The sequence below is a fragment of the Oncorhynchus gorbuscha genome, linkage group LG20, assembly GCF_021184085.1.
Source record: "Oncorhynchus gorbuscha isolate QuinsamMale2020 ecotype Even-year linkage group LG20, OgorEven_v1.0, whole genome shotgun sequence".
In the NCBI taxonomy this organism is placed as follows: domain Eukaryota; kingdom Metazoa; phylum Chordata; class Actinopteri; order Salmoniformes; family Salmonidae; genus Oncorhynchus; species Oncorhynchus gorbuscha.
This window is the reverse complement of record NC_060192.1, coordinates 26652970-26673172: the sequence shown is the minus strand read 5'-3', so window position 1 is coordinate 26673172 and position 20203 is coordinate 26652970. Positions and strand designations below refer to the sequence as shown.

Genomic DNA, 20203 nt, shown 5'->3' with positions numbered 1-20203 from the left:
GGTTCAAGCCCAGGTAGGGGCGAGGAGAGGGACGGAAGCTATACTGTTACACTGGCAATACTAAAGTGCCTATAAGAACAACCAATAGTCAAAGGTATATGAAATACAAATGGTATAGACAGAAATAGTCCTATAATTCCTATAATAACTACAACCTAAAACTTCTTCCCTGGGAATATTGAAGACTCATGTTAAAAGGAACCACCAGCTTTCATATGTTCTCATGTTCTGAGCAAGGAACTTAAACGTTAACTTTCTTACATGGCACATATTGCACTTTTACTTTCTTCTCCAACACTTTGTTTTTGCATTATTTAAACCAAATTGAACATATTTCATTATTTATTTGAGGCTAAATGGATTTGATTGATATATTATATTAAGTTAAAATAAGTGTTCATTCAGTATTGTTGTAATTGTCACTATTACAAATACATTTTAAAAAATCAGCCGATTAAATCCGTATCTGCTTTTTTTGTCCTCCAATAATCGGTATCGGCGTTGAAAAATCATAATCGGTCGACCTCTACTTGAGACTCACAACTAATGTTAACGAAGAGTCAAAAGAGAATGGAGTAGAGTCAATGAGTAATCCATCAGAGCTCCTATTTCATCTGAGAAACAGATATCAGTTGGTGACAGTCAGATGCATGTCTGCTTTCTATTACAGGATGCAGCTGTTTCATATGCATCCAGTGGTCCCTGTTTACTCTTTGAGTACAGCGAGCACCATCCCCCGCTCTCTGCTTCTACAACCAGACTGCTGTGGGCAGAGTGAGGTCGTCAATTCCTAAGGAAGACCCTGCCTCATGGACACACAGTTATAGAGAGTCGTTTTCATGGAGACAAAGGAAATCCTTCCACCTCACAGAACGTGAGGTACGAACAAATTTCATGTTCCAGAGAAAGTGTAAAAGATCGGTTAAGAATCCAGCTACGAACTGGTCCGTTTGCAACAACTTGGGAAGCTCATGGGAGACGGTGTGGCCACATTACCATACCGCTGTTTATATAATATGAGGTTTACATCTAATTGTTATATAAGATGAATGAGGATGATACTGTTTGAATAATGGTGTAATATGATTGTGGACTGTTTAATGAAGAAAAATACAATTCCCCTTTGATTTGAACTAAATCAGAGGACTGCCCCCTGAGCCCAGTTAGGGCCAGACATCCTGAGACAGCCCTCTTCTGCCATTCTGAATAAAAACCCACTTTGAGAAATTATCAGTAGACCATGTTTTTCTCCATTAGGAGGGGGACTAAAAGTTGCAGACCATTGCTGAATATTTTAACCATACCACGTGGTTAAACTCTTAGACCATCGATACCGACAGAATAAGAACAAGTCTTTGATATTGATTACTAGTCTGCAGCTAGGAATTCGGCATCATTGAACGCGAAGAAAGACAACCACCGAAACATCCATTCTATAACGAATGTCACTCTGAACCATCCCCTCTAACCACAACCGAGAGAGACGGACAATCCTACAAAATAAATCAACTTTTCACCAGCGATCAAGACGACACACTGAGCGTAAATATATTACATTTACATTTAAGTCATTTAGCAGACGCTCTTATCCAGAGCGACTTACAAATTGGTGCATTCACCTTATGACATCCAGTGGAACAGCAACTTTACAATAGTGCATCTAAATCTTTTAAGGGGGGGGGGGGGTGAGAAGGATTACTTTATCCTATCCTAGGTATTCCTTAAAGAGGTGGGGTTTCATGTGTCTCCGGAAGGTGGTGATTGACTCCGCTGTCCTGGCGTCGTGAGGGAGTTTGTTCCACCATTGGGGGGCCAGAGCAGCGAACAGTTTTGACTGGGTTGAGCGGGAACTGTACTTCCTCAGTGGTAGGGAGGCGAGCAGGCCAGAGGTGGATGAACGCAGTGCCCTTGTTTGGGTGTAGGGCCTGATCAGAGCCTGGAGGTACTGAGGTGCCGTTCCCCTCACAGCTCCGTAGGCAAGCACCATGGTCTTGTAGCGGATGCGAGCTTTCAGCTGTATATTGATTGCGAATGAGGGAGCATTCATGTGTAAGGGATTAGCATTTTAATTGTTATAATTAACTCTGTAGGGACTTCTTAGTCAACCCCCCCATTGACCCTTTGTCTAACAAGCTGCCATGCCGGTTCAGCCCACTAGGGGCACATTCTATCATTTCATGTGACCATATTTACTGTTTGTTTATACATTTCTGTGAATTACTTAGTTCGTAATAAATACATGATTTAAGACAATTGATGTATGGAGGACTAATAGTGAAGACTGGATTCGTGCAGATAACCAACAATTTACGACATTTGGAATGAGACTAACTTCCCAAGTTGTGTAAAATAAATAAATCATTAATCAGAAGACTATTGATCAGATATGAAAATATCTGAAAGGTTATATTGGGAAATTATAACTTTGTAATCTGAATACTTAACTTTGTTCCCCGATTTCCTAGTTAATTACAGTTACATGATTATTCAGTTTAATCACGTAATACTAATTAATGGAATCTTTGATTTAAAAAACGAAGTCTTCAATTTAATGATAGTAAAGACATGACAACATTGATCTTACTATTAAACAATCATGCAAAGACGTATGTAACTCTACAGTATTGCTTAGCATAAGTCAAAAGGAACAACTGTAAACTTTGAAAATCAAAAATCAAAATCAAATCAAATTATATTTGTCACATACACATGGTTAGCAGATGTTAATAAAGAGTGTAGCGAAATGCTTGTGCTTCTAGTTCCGACAATGCAGTAATAACCAACAAGTAATCTAACTAACAATTCCTAAACTACTGTCTTATACACAGTGTAAGGGGATAAAGAATATGTACATAAGGATATATGAATGAGTGATGGTACAGAGCAGCATAGGCAAGATACAGTAGATGGTATCAAGTACAGTATATACATATAAGATGAGTATGTAAACAAAGTGGCATAGTGAAAGTGGCTAGTGATACATGTATTTCATAAGGATGCAGTCGATGATATAGAGTACAGTATATACGTATGCATATGAGATGAATAATGTAGGGTAAGTAACATTATATAAGGTAGCATTGTTTAAAGTGGCTAGTGATATATTTACATCATTCCCATCAATTCCCATTATTAAAGTGGCTGGAGTTGAGTCAGTGTCAGTGTGTTGGCAGCGGCCACTCAATGTTAGTGGTGGCTGTTTAACAGTCTGATGGCCTTGAGATAGAAGCTGTTTTTCAGTCTCTCGGTCCCAGCTTTGATGCACCTGTACTGACCTCGCCTTCTGGATGATAGCGGGGTGAACAGGCAGTGGCTCGGGTGGTTGATGTCCTTGATGATCTTTATGGCCTTCCTGTAACATCGGGTGGTGTACGTGTCCTGGAGGGCAGGTAGTTTGCCCCCGGTGATGCGTTGTGCAGACCTCACTACCCTCTGGAGAGCCTTACGGTTGAGGGCGGAGCAATTGCCGTACCAGGCGGTGATACAGCCCGCCAGGATGCTCTCGATTGTGCATCTGTAGAAGTTTGTGAGTGCTTTTGGTGACAAGCCAAATTTTTTCAGCCTCCTGAGGTTGAAGAGACGCTGCTGCGCCTTCTTCACGATGCTGTCTGTGTGAGTGGACCATTTCAGTTTGTCTGTGATGTGTATGCCGAGGAACTTAAAACTTGCTACCCTCTCCACTACTGTTCCATCGATGTGGATAGGGGGGTGTTCCCTCTGCTGTTTCCTGAAGTCCACAATCATCTCCTTAGTTTTGTTGACGTTGAGTGTGAGGTTATTTTCCTGACACCACACTCCTCCCTGTAGGGCCCTCACCTCCTCCCTGTAGGCCGTCTCGTCGTTGTTGGTAATCAAGCCTACCACTGTTGTGTCGTTGTGAGAGAACTGTGTTGGGGTTGTCTTGGGTATTTCAGTCAGCATGGACGGTCAGGTGAGGCCAATCGATAGCCTGTGATACGGGGGCTGTCTGTGGGACTGTGGGGCTGTGCTAGCTGTTGTTGTAGAGCCAGCACAGTAACAGCCAGCAGGCCTTACCACTGCTGTACTTTCTAGAAGACAGAGGCGAGGGGCGAGGCGAGACAAACGAGGGACCTTCTTTCTACAGAGTCAAGCAGCCATGCTAAATCATTTCGGCAGCTCTTCCCAGAGCAATTTAGCAACATCTCAGATTCACTATATCATCTCCTTCCATAGACACAGGCTATGATATCGAGAAACAAGACAAGCACCATGTGAAATATTAAAGACCTAGGAACATGGGAAATGAGGTGTAGCAGAGGAGTGCACGCTGCAGTAGTTTCTGCTGCACTAGGCTTTCTCAGAGACATGGAGAGAGCGGGGGGTAAGATGAGCAGAGTATTGTCCCCCATGAGATGAGAAGGGGGTAGTGGGCAGGACAAGCATGCAGGTGGAGAAGACATGGCTAGGTTTTCTTTAAGAGTATTGTCCCCCATGAGATGAGAAGGGGGTAGTGGGCAGGACAAGCATGCAGGTGGAGAAGACAAGGTTTTCATTGTCCCCCATGAGATGAGAAGGGGGTAGTGGGCAGGACAAGCATGCAGGTGGAGAAGACATGGCTAGGTTTTCTTTAAGAGTATTGTCCCCCATGAGATGAGAAGGGGGTAGTGGGCAGGACAAGCATGCAGGTGGAGAAGACATGGCTAGGTTTTCTTTAAGAGTATTGTCCCCCATGAGATGAGAAGGGGGTAGTGGGCAGGACAAGCATGCAGGTGGAGAAGACATGGCTAGGTTTTCTTTAGAAATCCATACATGTACATTCCCAATGTCTGAGTTAATGGCTGAATGGCATTAGAAATGTGAAACATATAAGATCCTTTGTGAATGTCATAAGGAACATGCAACAGAACAATAGGTATTTATATTTAAGCAGTCTCCACCACCATTACCCACACTATGCACCAGCACAGTGACAGAATAAAGTCCCGAGCCTGAATCCAGAAGGAACCGGTACCTGACCTGAGGGCAACTCCCCACTCCTCTGCAGACTCCTCCCCATGATTGATAGTGTGGGCTCTGAAGCCTGCCTAAAACAGGACCCTTGTATCATCACAGAACACTGCATTTCCCTCACCACTGCCTGAGTGCAGTTGATAAAGCACTGGGCTACTTTTTCCTATTGATTGTGTCAAAGGTAATAGTGTATGTGCTTTCATCCTTAATCACATCTGGTCTGTAATGCTGAGCAGAATGGATTACAACAAGCCTAAATCACACTAGGCTGATCATCAACATTTGTTTCAGTTATTTCAATTGAAAGGAAGGAATTTGATAGCAAATGTCTTTGCCAGGAATGATTCTGGTAATATATGAGCTGCAGAAATAAAGGAAAATAAGACATTATGTAAAATCCCTCAAAGAACCACATCAGTTATATGAAGATGGTGAAATAACATGTGAGTAGAGTCATAAGGGCAACGATCTCCCTCCCTACAAATGTTTCTGCTACACATATCAATAAAACTATACAGCCAATAAACCTGCATTGCACAGATTTGAGTAGTTGGACACTGACTCCAGGTCCCATTTCTATCCATACAGAACACAGATCAAGGAACAACTGCAGGGTGGCCAATAACACCGTATACTGTGGCTCCTCTGACGCAATGTGGCTTTGAGACATGTGTTTGAATGTCAGAGCCTAATCCGGACCGGGAATTAGAAAATAGATTATTTTATATTAGTGTACATCAGCATTCTTTGGGGGGGGGGGGCGGGGGGACATCTGAAATACCTCAAAGTCCACAGTCAGCTCTCTGATACCTGAACAAGCCTGTTGGTCCCGGAGAGATTGGGAAGGGATCGAGCGTGTCAGCAGAGCAGCATCTTGGATACACTTGACCAAAGAGTCTTTGAAAGCCAAACATCAATGTTCCCCAATAATGTCACTTTTTAACAATACCATTTGTTCCAATATATCTTCGTATTACAGTACAGGTAGTGCCACAATATTAAGAGATATTTGGGGAAATTCTATGAGAGGATGTTGTTTCTTTTCAAATTGGCATATATGTTTACCTCAACGGGGATTAGAATCCTAATCTTTGACTCCCGAGCCACGGTTCAGAACCTCCGCTCCATTACTCTCCAAACAGCCAACTGAAATGACCTATTTACAACAAAAAAACGAAATACCTTATCTAGCCCAGCAGTCATGTGTGTTTTCCTGAGGGAGGTAGGGAGTAGGACTGTGATATTTTGGTGCGACCGGCACTTTGAAGCCAGAGAAGAGGAAGCGAAGAGGCTGGTTTAAGGATAAGACAGGCCCATGGAAAGGAGGATTAGCAGGATTTAGAGTCAGTGTCGTGGGTGTGTAGCTCACAACACAAAATATGCTGTTTCTATCTTAGTCACTGTTCTGAAACTTTTGAGAACCCTTCAAAGCGGAGACCATGACTTTGTGAAAAGCTTCGAGGTGGGAGGTAGAGAACTCAAAAACACAATGAGTTATAGGTCACTGAGGTCAATACACCTACTGTATTCTCTGGCTGCAATGGTTGTCTCATACACTATGGGATCTTCTGAAGCTTTTGTCAAATGGATGACACACCTATGACGAAACGTGAAGTAGGTCTCCATATGAGACAATGGAAACAAACATGAAGACAACTCTGGTAAATCCAAGTGTTCAGCAGCTCTGCTGACGGGGCATTGTGACAACGTGTACTGTAAGGGAGGGGGCTCTGCAGCAAATAAGAAGACGATTTCTGAAATTCACATTAGCGGTGAGCTAAATTCAGTGAGGTTGAAACGATGGGAGAATCTGGAGAAAATAACGATGCTCCGACATGGGCGCAGTGTTTTGACTTAGGGATGAAAGGCGACCAGAATAAAGGGATGCGAGAAACAAGCCTGGGTACATTCAGAAAACATGGGCTGCATGCAGATCCTCAGCATATTCAGGCTTCACCTATTGTTTGGGGGATGGTGGGGATGGAAACTGGAGGTGGGCTCAGGCTCTGCGGTGGGTTTAGTGGCGTATTAACCAAGCTTTTCAGACGGCTCTCCGGGTGGTTTCTCCCCTGCTCTCAGTGTGCAGAGTTGGACTAACGACCCTAAGTAGAGCACGCTACTTAATAGGACTTAAAGTGAGTGCTTGTAACTCTCAACAGACATATGAGCCCTTCTTCAGTGTAACACACTAGATTATTAATTACTGCAACAACAGCTGACACAAATAGAGGGGCACGCACACACACACACACACACACACACACACACACACACACACACACACACACACACACACACACACACACACACACACACACACACACACACACACACACACACACACACACACACACACACACACACACACACACACACACTAATCAGTGTTCTGGGAGCCTAGAGGTGGATATTGGACTGCTCTCTCTGTTACTGCACTCCTCTGTTTGTAATCTGATAAGGGCTGACTGAAGAGCCTCTTGCTGGTGAGGTCAAATGAACTCCTATTCTTTTCTATATATAGAGGTACAGAGTGGCAGTAGGGTAGAATGTGTTAGGGAGGTTGGGAACAGGGTCAGTACTATGGACTGCACATCACCCCCCCCCCACATCCCATCCCTCTCCCCTTGTGCACTCTGGTAATTGAGTCAGTCCTGTGTATCAGGAAGCATCAGGCAGAGAGGACTGAGGCTGCCAGGGCTTATTTAGGTTAAGATTGTTATGACACTGAAACATTCCCAGCAAAGTGCTCAAAATAAATACACACTCAAGTCAAGGAAATCCCTGACGGAAAAATGTTTTTGTTCAAATAATGAAAGTTGTTTGCGGGGGACAAAACAAAGGGATACTGAGTCAAGAGTCTGGTTTTCTCATCTCTCCTACCTTGCAGAATCCCTCGCTTCTCATCCTTTATTTCTAACCTTCTTATCTATCCAATTAAAAAGTCTAGAGGAAATGTTCTGATTTATATGCAGCTTGTTTTCTTCCATATAAGGACAAATACTGAAGGTCGTAAGGAGTGGTCACAATCACAGACTCTGGGACAGGAGAGTAGTGCAGACCACCCAGAGGAACCAGGGGTGAAGGAAGGAGACTACGATGTGTAATCACAACATCCTATGGTCTAGTATTTCATAACCATGGCAGTCAAACCATGCTAAAATCACTACGTTAACATCTGCCCACTGGTCAGTACTATTAGAATTAAACACGGTCTTAGCAGTCAATCACCATTAACCTTTCTTCCTTAAGCACCAGCTAAGCCCAGCCACGAGCTGTTTACACCCTTACCGTCGATCAGAAAGTACCGAGGCATGAGGTCCAATATCAACAGGCTCAGGGACAGTTTCTATCTACAAGCCATCAGACTGCTAAACAGTTGACCTGGACTGACCACCTGGACTGATTCTCAGCACCTTAGTACACATGCACTCACTCAGGCACGCACTCAGGAACTCACTCAGGCACGCACTCACACACCCACACATTCATGCTACACACACACACAACTGCTGCTACCAGACTTATGTTTTCTAAATACTGCACAATTTAAAACACTTGCCCCCCTATTCCCTCTTCTCAAACACACGTAAATATTGAACAATAAATTGTACCTTCCTGTATTATACTGATGCTAAAATGCTTATATTATTTACTTTGTTCATATTCTTAACTTTTCATATTTATTATTGTTGTTGCATTGTCGAGACAAAACCTGCAAGTAAAGATTTGATTGGATGGTGTATACCACACCTGTATCCCGTAGATATGACTAATAGAACATAAAACTGTTAAATGAAGAGGTCCTTGCCTGTAAAAGACCGTGATCGGCCTATTACAGAGCTCTGATTGGCCCATGCTTGGTTCTTTAAACGGTGTTGAGGGCAGCAGTAGTGAAACAGAATTTAGCCAGCCAGGGCAGCCAGCCGGGGCAGCCAGCCGCGCAGCCAGCCGAGCAGCCAGCGGGGCAGCCAGCAGGGCAGCCAGCCGGGGCAGCCAACCGAGCAGACAGCCGAGCAGACAGCCGGGGCAGCCAGCCGGGGCAGCCAGCCGAGCAGCCAGCCGGGCAGCCAGCCGAGCAGCCAGCCGGGGCCAGCCAGCCGGGGCAGCCAGCCGGGCAGCCAGCAGGGCAGCCAGCCGGGCAGCCAGCGGGGCAGGCAGCCGAGCAGCCAGCCGGGGCAGCCAGCCGTGGCAGCCAGCTCCGTAGAGTTATGGGGGCCAGCTGGTGCCTGATGTTCCGGAGGCCCCCAGGGTCACACATCACAGCTGTGATGTCACTAATGGGCTCCAAATGCTGCTGAGGTTCCGCCATGCACACACTGCTGCCTCCATGCTATCTCCATTGAGATGGCCAGGCTGGCCATGTGGCTCTGACTGATGTGGCTCTGGTGTTATTAGATTTATTCTGCTCATCCCCACAGGTTGTGGTCACTTGTTGATGTGGGCTAGATATGGGGGTTGGGTTGAGGGTAGCACCGGATGCCTGCAGCTATGTCTGCTTTATGATGTGGCCATGCCCCTTGCTCAGCTCATCCATCTCTCTCTCAAATCCTGTACGAGCGAGGCAGGGTAGGAAGAAGGAAGGATTGTGAATACGAATGTGAGAGGTTAAGAGTTCTGTGGCTAGCTCCGTTACAGAATGTAAAGAACAGACTCAGCGTATTTTGCTGCATAGCCATTGTCAAAGACACCGAGTCAATCACTGTGGAGTAAATTGCCATGGCAACCGCCTCCACTGCATGCCTTGCAAACCCTCCCCTGATCAGAGGAGCAGACAGAAAGAACCCTGCAATCTCCAGAGGAAAGTCAGATTTTCAGGCATTCAACCTGGGAACATTTAAACATGAAGCATACGTACCTAAACCATATTCACTGGCCAAACTGGGGGGGGGGGGGGGGCTAAGACAATTGCAATTGCAGCATGACCTTGTGCAGGGAAAATGAGATTGAATTGAGTGCTAATTAGCATCTACAGTGCCTCTGTAGGAAATGACTTTACAAGCCATATGGCCAAGCTCAGCTCAGGACCTTGATGCAATAGTGAACATTCGAAAACGAGAGGCCACAACACAGTGTCTTCCTTCAATGACCAGATGATTTAAAGAAAGATTGGAGAGCTACTCCCAATACAGCAAATATTACAAAACGATTGTGGTGTCAGTCACAAAGAATCTGATCGACAATTTGCCTGAACTTGCTGTTATAAGCCAAGGACAAGCTAAAAAAAACACCTGTTCTGGGAGAGCCCTCAAGTTAAAAGGACAGTGCCATTTAGTGAGTCACTCTACCATGAACACAGCTATTAGGAAAAAATAGGGACAAAATGGCTGCCAGGAAAATAAGTCTCTCCTCCCTGATGTACCCTGGAAAGACAGGAGAGGGCGAATGAAGGAATTCACTCCAGCTTTTTAGATACAAGGAATAATTATCCCCTGCAGTGAATAGAAAACAGATCCCAAGTTTCTGTTTTTTAAACTGGAGAATGCCTCCTGTACCCCATCACCCTGCCCCTGTTCGCCTTGGGTCTGAATGCGCAGGCTGTTGAGGAGAAAATTGTGGCGTTTTACTCACTGACAGCGAAGGAGGGTGGCGGCGGCGGCTGGTGGGGGGGCTATATCTTCACATAGCAATTAACAGTGGTGACGTCCGCATTCAAGGACAAATTGCAGGATAAGGTGCAATAAGCTGGCCCCACGAATCTGCCTCTCTCGCTCCCTTTAACACACACACTATCAAATTCTTATGCAAAGCACACACACACACACACACAGTGTACATACCTTACATACATGCAGTACTTGACTGGGGCAGGAGTACCGGCATCTTAAATGTTCTAGCTACTGCTTGAGCTCCTGTTCCTCTTATGGAGTATTATCTCAACAGTATCTAGAAACAGTACCTGCACCCAAAATGAGTACAGACACCTATTTCAGTCCAAGTCAAGCACTGCATACATGGCAGCTGATATTGAAACACACACACACACACACACACACACACACACACACACACACACACACACACACACACACACACACACACACACACACACACACACACACACACACACACAACACACACACACACACACACACACACACACACACACACACACACACACACACATACTGGATGTGGTGACTGATAGACCAGTCACACCAGCTGGGCTCTCTTTGTGCTTCGGATGTGGTCACCTAGCAACCAGTCACACCAGCTGTCGGTGAGGAATGAGAAGAGGAGGAACGGTGCAGGATCAGGGAGGGGCTGGCACTGCATCAAGACTCCCCCTACCATATCACCAGCAGCACATCGCCCCTGCCTCGCCTACAGTCTGCAGCTAGCCTAGCCACCCCGCCTCGCCAGCTTCGGCACACAAAGAGAGCCCTAATACTACTCACATCGCAGTTTCATCACTCCAGAAGCTACGTGTCTGTGCATTACAATGAACCTCAGGACTGGAGACACATTCTGAGAAACAGACACAGGGTATTACAATACACTTTGATTAGGCTGGTGAACACATGGTTAGAGGGGGTTTGTTACTGCTACACACGAAGGCATCTGAGAGCCATGTGGGTTTAAGAGTGCACTGCGTCATACACGGACCAAAGGCAAACGTGTGGGTTTCACACAGAAAATGACAGATGATATGTACAATCATATCACATCAAAGTGTACATATGGCACACGCAGTCATACAACCAGCAATAAAATCAGTGTGTGAAGTGCATCTTATTAAACATTCATAGCATGCAACAGCCAACAGTTCCTAGAGTTAGAGAGAGACAACAGATCTGAGATTCAATCCAAAAGAAGGTCTAGTGCCTTTAAGCAGACAATTCACTTTTGACAGCGTCTCTCGTTTAGGAAAAACATCCCCATTTTGTATAAACGCTAGAGGTTTGGCATGTTATTAGTGTATTTCTCATGCAGGTATGGCTGTGATGGTACAGTATAACCATGTGACTGACGGTTCGGGGTGAAGACAGCCATGAAAATAAAACAACCGTCAAAACCGTTTTAACAGGCTTACATTCATTATTATTATTCTTTTTATGTAGATAAAGCAATTATTTAGCTAACTTAGTCCGTCTAGTCTTTTAAACGGTCTACATCTCCTCTTTCCAGCAGCTAATCCCACGTTGGAGTAGAATCTATGCCACTTTAGTTTACAAAAAAAGAGGACTTTCTTTTATATAATGCACATTCTCATTGCTTGCTAGTAAATACATAAATTGGTCTTCTCTTAAAAAAAGGTTGGATGTGTCTGACCATTCATGAATTATTCAACAGCAGTTGACAAGGTTGTTCTGGCTCCGAGTCTATCGCCTCCAGTATGTCCATTCTGATAGTTTCCCAAAGTAGCCTGTCAAACGCTCCCGTCATGTCATATTTTCAGTAAAGGCCCTTTCTATAAAAAGAAAAAAAGTCTTGTTATTTTTGTCAGAATAATTAGGAAGAAAAGAATAAATACGAGCACATTTGTTTATGACACCGTTCACGCCAACTGCGAAAATATCGTCCTGCCACAATCCCTCAATTATTTATTCGGAACAAGTTTGTTGTGTGAATTGAATTAATACATTTCTCTCTGCCTGTTTTTTACGTTCAAAATGCATCAGTGCAGCAAAGTATGAATTTAGCCAATGTGATCACACCACACCAGAGCAAGGCTACATGTCTCGATCACCATTCAAACTTTCCCATCAGTTCATTGTAGACTATTTTATAGCTATTCAGCAAGCAAGAGGTTTGATCGATGCCTATTAGTTATTTTTTCAATGCTCTAACTATATTGCTATTCATTGTGTACCCGGAAAGAATTCGGACCCCTTCATTTTATCCACATTTTGTTACGTTACAGCCTTATTCTAAAATTAACTAAACTGTTATTTTCCCCTCATCAATCTACACACAATGGGCTGACAAAGCAAAAACAGGTTGATATTTTAGCAAATGTATTAAAAAATTGAAAAATGAAATATTACATTTACGTAAGTATTCAGACCCTTTACTCAGTACTTTGTTGAAGCACCTTTGGCAGCGATTACAGCCTGGAGTCTTCTTGGGTATGATGCTGCAAGCTTAGCACACCTGTATTTGGGGAGTTTATCCCATTCTTCTCTGCAGATCCTCTCAAGCTCTGTCAGGTTGGATGGGGAGCGTCGCTGCACAGCTCTTTTCAGGTCTCTCCAGACATGTTAGATCGGGATGGTGCCGGGTTTCCTCCAGACATGACGCTTGGCATTCAGGCCTAAGATTTCAATCTTGGTTTCATCAGACCAGAGAATCTTGTTTCTTATGGTCTAAGAGTCCTTTAGGTGCCTTTTACTGAGGTGCCTGTCATGTGCCTTTTACTGAGGAGTGGCTTCTGTCTGGTCACTCTACCATAAAGGCCTGATTGGTGGAATGCTGCAAAGATGGTTGTGCTTCTGGAACATTCTCTCATCTCCACAGAGGAACTCTGGAGCTCTGTCAGAGTTACCATCAGGTTCTTGGTCACCTCCCTGACCAAGGCCCTCCTTCCTTGATTACTCAGTTTGGCCGGGCAGCCAGCTCTAGGAAGAGTCTTGGTGGTTCCAAACTTCTTCCATTTAAGAATGATGGAGGCCATTGTGAACTTGGGGACCTTCAATGCTGCAGACATTTTTTGTTACCCTTCCCTAGATCTGTACCTTGACACAATCCTGTCTCGGAGCACTACAGACAATTCCTTTGACCTCATGGCTTGGTTTTTGCTCTGACATGCACTGTCAACCGTGGGACCTTATATAGACAGGTGTTTTCCTTTTCAAATCATGTCCAACCAATTGAATTTACCACAGGTGGACTGCAATCAAGTTGTCGAAACGTATCAATGATGATCAATGGAAACAGGATCTACCCAAACTCAATTTAGAGTCTCATAGCAAAGGGTCTGAATACTTACGGTATTTCTGTTTTCTTATTGTTAATACATTTGCAGTGCCCGGTCTGAGGTTTCTTCTGCTCTCTCTTCCTACTTGCAGATCTGAACCGGGATGTGTCTGTTTGGGTCTGTTTTTCCACTGGCCTTTTCGGAACAGGTCCGACTGTCCTCGGGTACAGTCAGAATTTTTGGGACCCGTGAAGAACTCTACTTTGAACAACATATTGCCACAGAGAATGACGTTATGTGAATTGTTCGGAACAGTGGAGGGCAAAACGCATCGGACTTGGTGTGAATGGTTTAGTGCTTCAAAATCAGAAATCTATATTCTTTCAGTAATTCCTCTCCAATCTGATGTTTCTTCATTTGTAAACCTGACTAATACTTAGAGGTAATAATAACTTGAATAATAATGAAATGATTCTGATAATAACCAAGTGTAATGGTAATAGTGAAGTTGCAGAGAAAAGCAACGTGTTTGTTTTGAGTCTGATCTTTGCCAATCCCCTCCCAACGGTTATGACGGTGACCATGTACATTGTCCTGGCCAATAACCGTAACCTGAAATTCCAAGACCGTCACAGCCCTACATCCAGGTTTTGTCAGTTTCAGTTTCCTGGTGTGAGATCGCTCCAGACTGGGTCAGTGAAATATGCTGATCAGACTTCATGTGAGACTGAATGTGAATAGAAATCCTGGACATTATTGTGTACACACACAAACATACATGTGCGCACGCAGCATGTTTCCATCCATACTGCCTTATATCTAAAACAAATTAGACAACACTGCCTAGGCTCAAAGTGACAGAAATCGTAAGGGGCCTACTAAGAGACAGTGACTTGGGGCAGCCATGCAGTGAGCCCCTAGGGTGGGATATTAAAGTCGAACCTGCCTGCTATCTTCACACTGCAGCTCTGTCCTCCTCTAAAGCCTGCTGGACTTACATCTTGCCGTTATTAACAGGAATAATAATGAAGAAATAACAGAGGGAGCACAATCCCATTCTCCTCAATCAGCAGAACAAAAAGCAGAGGAGATCTGAGAGGGGGGGGGGGGTTCCTTAGTTAGTCTGCCGACCGTGGCCTCAGATGCCTGTTTGATGACTGATGCAATCAGAGTGGTCCAGACACAAGAGATTAGCATTCAGTTTAACCATATCTGTAAACACTCAGCCGGGCTAGGATTGGGTCTATAGTACTGGAGCCTAATTGAGCCTGGCCTCTTGCAGCACTGAGTGGTGTTGGACAGCCAGGAGAAGAGAACAGGGCATTCTAACGAACAGGGTCAGATGCATTATGACGGGGCAGAATTGTCTTTTGCTCCCAGCAAGGACATGAAATCAACGACGCCATCGTTTTTTTTTTAAACAAAAAATTGCAGATGTCGCTCTACCACTGCCGACACCCTTTAGAACGTGGATGTAATGTCCTCTCTCTATGTCAGGTCATCAGGGCTGTTTGTGCCTCCTGATGTGTCTCTCTGGGGCTGACCAGGCCAGGGCTGTGGCTGCCTGCTGAGGTAGAGGCACTTTGACCTCTCAGAGGAGCCCTCACGCACTGTCATTACCTCCATTTCTACTACTCTATTGTACCGAAAACCTTTAAACTGCCTTAAGAGCCTACGGACAGCTGGCCCTTTGTCTTTACAGCTGCTAATTGCTGCACTTTGAGTGGCCTCCTGGCAGTGTAAATAGATTCATATGGATATTAGTCATTTAAATGTTCATATGCCTTATGGTGCATTACAACCCCTCATAACAAGGCAATGTTCTTTTCATGGTTGGGCTGTAGAGGTCTATTCTACCTCATCTGAGTGATGAAGATCCTGATGAAACAGCCAATTCACGTATTGATTATCAGTAACTAGCCTATATGGGTGTCTCAACAGACAAATGAGTTGTACCTCGTCAGTGAGTCGCCCCTGACCCATGGACTCAACGTCCTGGTGCTGCTGTGGACCGGTTGGTTTCTCTACACAGCACCTACCAACCCAAAATGGGATGATGGACCTGCAGGAACACATAAAGCTTGGCCCAGGCATACACCAGGTAACACCTTATTGTGGTAAAAGGAAACGTCTTTGGGATGAAATAACATGATTCTTTATTCTCTTCTTTATTTATGCATTATTTTACCAGGTAAGTTGACTGAGAACACGTTCTCATTTGCAGCAACGACCTGGGGAATAGTTACAGGGGAGAGGAGGGGGATGAATGAGCCAATTGTAAACTGGGGATTATTAGGTGACAGTGATGGTTCGAGGGCCAGATTGGGAATTTAGCCAGGACACCGGGGTTAACACCCCTACTCTTACGATAAGTGCCATGGGATCTTTAATGACCTCAGAGAGTCAGGACACCCATTTAACATCCCATCCAAAAGACAGCACCCTACACAGGGCAGTGTCCCAAATCCCTGCCCTGGGGCATTGGGATATTTTAGACCAGAGGAAAGAGTGCCTCTTACTGGCCCTCCAACACCACTTCCAGCAGCATCTGGTCTCCCATCTAGGGACAGACCAGGACCAACCCTGCTTAGCTTCAGACGCAAACCAGCAGTGGTATGCAGGGTGGTATGCTGCTGGCAAATTTCAAATCATTAGAAATGACATCAGTATTTAAACATACTCTTTACTTATTCCAGCTCTTATTCCGGGTTGCATGTTCCCTAGAGCCTGAATAAAAACGTCCTTATAGGGACAGCAAAACAAACTATATGGCATTGTCGGGCTGCCTCTCAATATCAACAGAGACAGAACTAAACACAAGAGACTTCTTAGGTATATTTTTGATTCATGTTTGTTTCAGATGTTTGTATAATGACTCAGGGTTAGTAGTGCTGAATGTGACCTTAGTCTGACATCGATCTGAGTCCAACTAACATTCTGGAGGTGAACTGGGTGTTGACGTGTGCCAGCGTGAGTGAATGTGTGACCTACCTGCTTTCCGTCCAGTGTGTAGATCTTCTTGACCACGCCGCTCTCCAGTTTGATGGCCTCTGTGATGTCGGTGAGCACCTGTTCGAAGGAGTGCGCCGTCTTCTTGTTGAGCAGCACGCGGACGGCCTTCCTCGGCTTCACGCCACTCCGCATCACCGTCACCAGCTTGGGGCGAACAAACTCCTTACCCTCCCGGGCCTCGTTGGCCTGCTTGCTGGCCAGGCTCTGCAGGTTCTTCTGGCTGGCCGAGGCCTTCACGTTCACAGACCAGTTGGGGTTGACGTTCTTCGTGTAGTCGACCTTCTTGTAGACGTTCTCAGACGCACAGACGTAGCTCTCTCCTGGGGGGGGTGAGAGGAGAGACAAAGCGAGAACGCCGTAAGGAATATGAAATCATCTACTTTGTTTGACATGAACTGAGGAAACATTTGCTTCAAAAGGAACCCAACGTCAGTACTATCGTAAGTAGAGGTGTGGAGTTAAAGCTTGGAGGATAAACAGCTCAGATGTCACATAGACCTTCGTGAGGGAGACAATACCAACACATCTTCATGTAAACTATGCATCCCCACTACATCTGGTCTAAATGCATGGATTCAGGATAAACTGAGGACAGAAAAACAGCCTCCAACTCAAACGGGACAATCTAGCTCTACCGTATCTCATAGTGTGTTGACAAACTAGCAGTTATTCTCCCAGAAGTTTAAAAAACGAGCCAGTGACGTGTGCTTCCACCCTGTCAGTAATTGCTATAGCATCTCCATGAACCTAATCCAAAGCATGGTGACCTGTGCACTGAACTCTCCCCCAATCATCAAACAGCAGGAGACTGCTCTGACAGATACGCCATCCCCCATTCTCTCAAACACATACAGAACATACAATATTGTAATATCATACCAGTCCATGAGTCCTCCTCCACCATGCTTTATTACAACAACACACGGTGACAATGACATGGTCCTCTTAGTGGGTGTATCAAGTTGTTAACATCAGCTTTATTACAACAACACACGGTGACAATGACATGGTCCTCTTAGTGGGTGTATCAAGTTGTTAACATCAGCTTTATTACAACAACACACGGTGACAATGACATGGTCCTCTTAGTGGGTGTATCAAGTTGTTAACATCAGCAACACACGGTGACAATGACATGGTCCTCTTAGTGGGTGTATCAAGTTGTTAACATCAGCAACACACGGTGACAATGACATGGTCCTCTTAGTGGGTGTATCAAGTTGTTAACATCAGCAACACACGGTGACAATGACATGGTCCTCTTAGTGGGTGTATCAAGTTGTTAACATCAGCAACACACGGTGACAATGACATGGTCCTCTTAGTGGGTGTATCAAGTTGTTAACATCAGCAACACACGGTGACAATGACATGGTCCTCTTAGTGGGTGTATCAAGTTGTTAACATCAGCAACACACGGTGACAATGACATGGTCCTCTTAGTGGGTGTATCAAGTTGTTAACATCAGCAACACACGGTGACAATGACATGGTCCTCTTAGTGGGTGTATCAAGTTGTTAACATCAGCAACACACGGTGACAATGACATGGTCCTCTTAGTGGGTGTATCAAGTTGTTAACATCAGCAACACACGGTGACAATGACATGGTCCTCTTAGTGGGTGTATCAAGTTGTTAACATCAGCAACACACGGTGACAATGACATGGTCCTCTTAGTGGGTGTATCAAGTTGTTAACATCAGCAACACACGGTGACAATGACATGGTCCTCTTAGTGGGTGTATCAAGTTGTTAACATCAGCAACACACGGTGACAATGACATGGTCCTCTTAGTGGGTGTATCAAGTTGTTAACATCAGCAACACACGGTGACAATGACATGGTCCTCTTAGTGGGTGTATCAAGTTGTTAACATCAGCTGATGGAATGACCTTAGATCCTCGGTGTGGTAATGCTCTCCAATTTGTCCTACTTTCAAAAATACTGATCATGAAGACCTGTGGTTCTACTGTGACCTGCAGGAGGAGGGTGGTTCTACTGTGACCTGCAGGAGGAGGGTGGTTCTACTGTGACCTGTAGGAGGAGGGTGGTTCTACTGTGACCTGTAGGAGGAGGGTGGTTCTACTGTGACCTGTAGGAGGAGGGTGGTTCTACTGTGACCTTGTAGATAGTGTACTGTAGGAAGAGCAATAACGGGACAGGTCTCTGTGGATCAGGGGTTTCATCACACCAGGGCCAGCTATAGGTGTTCTCTATAGACCAGTGACAGGATGACATCTATACTGGCCTCCAGTTAAGAGAGTCAGGATAAACATTTGATATACAGAGAGACTAGCTACATGAAAGTGGCTAGAAATTAGGTATAACTATTCAACCCACATGACCCGAAAGTGGAGAGGAGAAGCGAGCGTAATGTTTTGAGGCTGAAGAGAGAGAAGAGGAGAAGAGACAGGACAGTCAGTGGATAGACTGATGATCCCTGTCACAGAGAGGAAGCAAATCAGAGAAAGATAGATGGAATCTGCAGGAGCGAGAGCTGGGAGACAAAACTCATCAGGCTGGTGATGAGAGCTAGCTAGGTGCCAGAGGAGCAATGACACACCAGAGGACAGGACGACCAGAGGAGCAATGACACACCAGAGGACAGGATGACCAGAGGAGCAATGACACACCAGAGGACAGGACGACCAGAGGAGCGATGACACACAAAAGGACATCAACCACCCGAACCACTGCCTGTTCACCCCGCTATCATCCAGAAGGCGAGGTCAGTACAGGTGCATCAAAGCTGGGACCGAGAGACTGAAAAACAGCTTCTATCTCAAGGCCATCAGACTGTTAAATAGCCACCACTAACATTGAGTGGCTGCTGCCAACACACTGTCATTGACACTGACCCAACTCCAGCCATTTTAATAATGGGAATTGATGGGAAATGATGTAAATATATCACTAGCCACTTTAAACAATGCTACCTTATATAATGTTACTTACCCTACATTATTCATCTCATATGCATATGTATATACTGTACTCTACAACATCGACTGCATCCTTATGTAACACATGTATCACTAGCCACTTTAACTATGCCACTTTGTTTACTTTGTCTACACACTCATCTCATATGTATATACTGTACTCGATACCATCTACTGTATGCTGCTCTGTACCATCACTCATTCATATATCCTTATGTACATGTTCCTTATCCCCTTACACTGTGTATAAGACAGTAGTTTTGGAATTGTTAGTTAGATTACTTGTTGGTTATCACTGCATTGTCGGAACTAGAAGCACAAGCATTTCGCTACACTCGCATTAACATCTGCTAACCATGTGTATGTGACAAATACAATTTGATTTGATTTGATTTGATTTGACAGGACGACCAGAGGAACA

General features: G+C 44.8%; 1 protein-coding gene across 2 annotated transcripts in view; it reads right to left on the bottom strand.

Annotated features, from left to right (window-relative positions):
- Window positions 1-20203, bottom strand: part of LOC124007201 (neuronal migration protein doublecortin-like) — a 109465-nt gene that overhangs the window by 66019 nt on the left and 23243 nt on the right. For both annotated transcript variants that reach the window (XM_046317593.1, XM_046317592.1), the window contains exon 3: window positions 16817-17157. In XM_046317593.1, coding sequence (XP_046173549.1) covers window positions 16817-17157 — 341 coding nt within the window. The remainder of the gene's footprint in view (window positions 1-16816; window positions 17158-20203) is intronic.